The following is a 4,684-nucleotide window of genomic DNA, read 5'->3' on the forward strand; positions in this document are numbered from 1 at the left end:
TGGCTCTGATACCAATTGAAATAGCCCGACCCAAACTGACCCAAATAACTTTTAGACCCACTTTTCACTTGGCTCAAAATAGTTAACCCAAATTGTTTTGTAGTTTCGTGCCAGCTATTATATACAATTTCGATTTACCGTAATCTGCCGATGTGGGACAGCACAAGCAGCTGAATCTCACACTTTTTATCATCTCCTCCATTATTAAGCCCGCCTGTCGAAGGCGAAGTTTTATTTCTATACTTGTCTATGACACAAGAAACAATTTACTCAGTGCTCGTTCGCAAAAATAATGGGAAGCAAAGTCCAGTGTATTATGCTAGCCAAGTTTTGAAGTGGGTGGAGTTGAATTATCCTCCTCTCGAGAAGTTGGTGTTTGCTACAAAGCTACGATCATACTTTGAATCGAACACCATCGAGATCAGGACAAATTATCCTTTGCGAAAGGTTCTGCATAGAATAGAGCTGTCAGGGCGTTTATCCACCTGGGCAGTAATATTTTCGGCTTATGATATCAAGTATGTCCCCAGGAAGGCAATGAAAGCCCAGGTGCTAGCCCATTTTATTGCGGAAATGACTCCGCTGATAGAACCTTCGGAGTCCCATGAGACAACCATAGAAGAATGAAAAGTTTGGGCAGATAGAGCCTGCGGAGCTGGGGGTTCTGGAATAGGGATTATATTACAGTCTCAAACTGGTATAAAGTTTTGGTACGCGGCAAAGCTCGTTTTCAATACCACGAACAATGTGGCCAAGTACGAGACTGTGATAATGGACTTGAGGATCATCAAGGAGTTAGATATACAAAAATTCATTATTTTTTGTGATTCACAACTGGTTCTCAATTAACGTCAGGGACAATTCAAGTTTTGAGAATCAAATCTTGTCAAGTACGAGGAAAAGGTTCAATCCCTAATGGAGCAAATCAAAGAAGGATAAGGCAGCTGCGAACTTTGCCAGTAGCTATAGGCAACAATAAAGAGGCGGATCTTTTGGCAAAATGGCCTGACTCAACCATTTCAATTCAAGGAATTATACACTCCAACAATAAAAGTGGAAGAGTCTTTTCCTATAGAAGAGAATAAATCATGGATGACGCCCGTATAGAAATTTTTAACATAAGATATTCTTCCAGCCGATGAGTTATCGGCCAAATAGATAATAAAGAAGTCTTCTAAATATGCACTAATTGATGATTGGTTATACAAGAAGTCCTCGACACAGCCATGGCTACTGTGTGTTATAAAGTAGGAAGGCCAGAAAATCCTAAAAGATATCTATGAAGGTGATTATGGGAGTTCTGAAGAAGCTCGAATATTTTAATTGTGAAACGGTCAAATACTGGAGGTTTATAATATTCACCTCTTGTAGTGCCCTTACAACAATCTTGGGTCAATTTTTTAAAATATTCTTTCCAATATGCTTGATGATGGAATTATTTTCAAATGATAGTCGAAAAGTGAAATTTAAATCAAGTTTCAAAATTGAATGCAAACCCATTGCTATTTATAAGATCTTCGATATATTTCTTTGGTCTTTTCGGTAGGAAACATGCTATTCTTTTTTTTTTTTTAAATCGAAAAACATGAGCTATTCGTACTTGTAAGTGTGGATTTACAGATTTTACCTCTTTCACCTACAACCTTTGCCTTCTTTAAATTTATTATTGATGAAACAAATACAGAATATTAGGAGTGCACACACTTATCAATCATAATATAAGAAAAAAAGAAAGAGAATAGACACAGAAGTGGTTCGATCATAAAATCTATACATGCGGATAAAACGAAAATAAAGCGATGAACCATTATAAAGAAGAGTATAATACAAATTTAGAGCTTTTAAACTCTAAAGCCAATATATTTTATAAAAATCTCACGTATTACACAGAGAAGAAAAAAAATCATTAATATCCCTCATACCACAACTAGTAAGTTGTGGAAAATAGTTGTGGGATATTGAAACTTGAAAATGTGCAAGCTATAAGTAGTTGATTTTCAAAGAAAGCTCATCATTGATTTAGTCAAACTTCATTTCTTCATTTCTAACTACAAAGAAGACCAAAGGGAGTCCAAAACTGAAGCTCACCAAGATAGCCATTCCTGTCAAGACAATTCACCAATTGTGTAACCAATTTCAAATTCAAATTAATAGATTTGAAGATGTAAAAAAAGGTCAAATGTGTTTACCATATTCAACAAATCTTGGAAATACTTTTTTCTTTCTTTGATTTCCAGACTTGGAATTCTCTAGCTTGGATAATGCTTGCAATTGCAGAATCAAGGAAAAGATGACCAACCCACTTCCAGTTTTCTCTCTTACAACTCTCTCACTCAAATCCAATGACCAAAATCCAGCAGTTTCATTTACAAAATCTTCCATTACAACCTTAAAAAACAGGAATATACCCAGCCATAAAGTGACCTCTGCAATTTTCCTTATAAAATTTGAGGAGATTGCCCAGTTGAGCATATTAACAACACAAGAGCTAGCATAGAGAGGGAACCAAAAGTACCAATCTATACCAAACAAGAAGAAGAAATTGAAAAAAATTAGATTTTAATGCACATGGGAGAAGTAAATGGATCTAAGCAACTAAGTACCTGGATCATTTAACTGGACAAAACCTGAGTAAGCAAAGATTGCAGACATTAACAGAGAACAAAAGCTGAATAGAACACTAGTGTTTGCCATTTCTTGTTTAGGCGTCAAAGATTTAGTGTGGTTCAACTTTGATTCAAAGGAAGAGAGATTGAATCTTGCAGAAGGTCAACACATCATAAATATTAAATTATGGTTCTTATCTGTATCTATTTATTTATTATTAGAATAATGATGTTATGGACTTTGTCCTGTGAAACTATTACAGGCCAATATATTTATTTGGTTTATTTAAAAATTAACATGGTCCTATCTGGTTTCCTAGGTAAACTTCCTATTAAATATTTTTTTGATAAATAAAAACTTTTATTAATGAAAATTCAGGAAAACTTACCAGGCTAACCCAAAAGAAAGATAGCGTATTACTAGAAAATTCTCCACACATCTTAAAAACTTGATCAAATTAGCTAATGGGTTTCTGACGTAATATTTTAGATTCATTACTTTTTTTTTATTTTTTTATTTCAAAGTTATATGCCAAAATTAATATATATCACTAGTTTTAAAATTTAATAGTTTAATTCCTAAATTTTGACTTCATCCATATTAAAAATCATAGTTTCAGAAGTTTAATAAAAATAAAATACAAGTATTAGATTTAATAACATAATTTAAGGATTAAAAAGTAATATATCTTTGAGGATATTTCAATAATTTATTATAAATTAATAAAAAAATTAGATTGATGGATCTCCAATTAACAGAACTAAATTATTGAGTTTTAATAAATAAAGAGACATAATATGTATTATTTTAAGAATATTCAAAGATGAAAAAGTAAATTTTCATAATATTTTTATTTAATATAATTTGCTCTAACTTGGACTTGAATTGAAAAACCTTATAACCTTGAAAACCACACAGCACCATTTAACTAAATCTCATTAATTTTTAACTTAATATAAAATTAACTAAATATGTAATGCATTTTCAATTTTTATTGTTATTTTTAGTTTATTATTATTATTATTTATAGAAGTTTAAAATATATAAATTATTTGCTGTGTACTTAATGTATAATATATTATATTATAATTTATAAGTAATTTTTTAATATATATATATATATATAATTCATAAAAACTAGAGAAAAAAAATTAAAACATTAAATTCAATTATAATTATAAAACTTCCATTTTATGCGACTATGTAGTAAAATTCAAATTAATGTGTTAATCTAGTTATAAAAATTATTAAAAATTTGAATAACTAATTATATATTTTTATATTATCATAATGATAAATACTATTGAATAATAATAGTTTTATTTTTATATTCATTTATCATAATATTAACAAATAAATTTTATATAGTTTTAATTTATCAAATAATTAAGTAGTTACTATTGACAAAAAGAAAAAGATATGACTACCAAATCTATGTAAGGATTGGATTGATGGGGCTCTCCTGTGGTGTTGGACAGGCAGATGGTATAAGAGTGGACATGGAAAAGGCCATAAAATTTCCCTTGGCCCATAAAGAGCTCTTGAAAGCCTTCTCTCATTTCCATATCCCATTATTTACTTGCACTTACTCTTTCTTTTGCAAATAGATTTTGATGTTTTTCTTTTTGGAATTATTTGAGAATATGAAACAGTCTGAGTCTCAACTATTTGAATTTACGCAAAAATATATTTACATTTTTATACTACTTCCATAAAAATTAATTAAGTAAAGTATTATAATTTTTAAGAATTCAATTAATTAATCCAAATGGTAACCTTTAAATCCTTCATTTATAATAAGAGACCACTGGATTATTGTCCCAGTGGTATCATTTAGCAACATATGACTATACCAAACAATCTTCTCTTAGCAAGATATATAGCAATCGAAATAGGATCCTCCATAATTGTAATAACTCTACTTGTCTAGAAGCTGTCTATTATTTATGAATACTACATCAACATGTGATGTTATCCTAAATTTTACTGTACGTGTCGGTGCCATGCATGCACATGCAGGTCACCCCAAAAGGTGATGTTTCTTGTTTAAAGGAGAGGTACGTACAGCTTTGATAAT

The 4,684-nt window shown here is 30.6% G+C and overlaps 1 protein-coding gene across 1 annotated transcript; it reads right to left on the minus strand.

Moving 5' to 3' along the window:
- Positions 1 to 1,064: 1,064 nt before the first annotated feature.
- Positions 1,065 to 2,762, minus strand: LOC110627324. Its single transcript, XM_021773589.2, has 3 exons — positions 2,604 to 2,762; positions 2,190 to 2,519; positions 1,065 to 2,102 (listed from the first exon to the last, which is right to left on the minus strand). The coding sequence occupies exons 1-3, from the start codon at positions 2,692 to 2,694 to the stop codon at positions 2,020 to 2,022; spliced, it is 504 nt and encodes a 167-aa protein (XP_021629281.1). The 5' UTR covers positions 2,695 to 2,762; the 3' UTR covers positions 1,065 to 2,019.
- Between the last annotated feature and the right edge of the window lie 1,922 nt (positions 2,763 to 4,684).

This window comes from Manihot esculenta, chromosome 12, assembly GCF_001659605.2.
Source record: "Manihot esculenta cultivar AM560-2 chromosome 12, M.esculenta_v8, whole genome shotgun sequence".
Lineage (NCBI taxonomy): Eukaryota > Viridiplantae > Streptophyta > Magnoliopsida > Malpighiales > Euphorbiaceae > Manihot > Manihot esculenta.

Bases quoted from the DNA above. Each gene is read 5' to 3' on its own strand.
- LOC110627324 (XM_021773589.2), bottom strand. From the start codon at position 2,694: ATGGCAAACACTAGTGTTCTATTCAGCTTTTGTTCTCTGTTAATGTCT. The intron at 2,520-2,603 runs GTACTTAGTTGC...TGTTTGGTATAG, and splicing joins TGTCCAGTTAAATGATCCAG to ATTGGTACTTTTGGTTCCCT. The intron at 2,103-2,189 runs GTAAACACATTT...TTGTCTTGACAG, and splicing joins TCCAAGATTTGTTGAATATG to GAATGGCTATCTTGGTGAGC.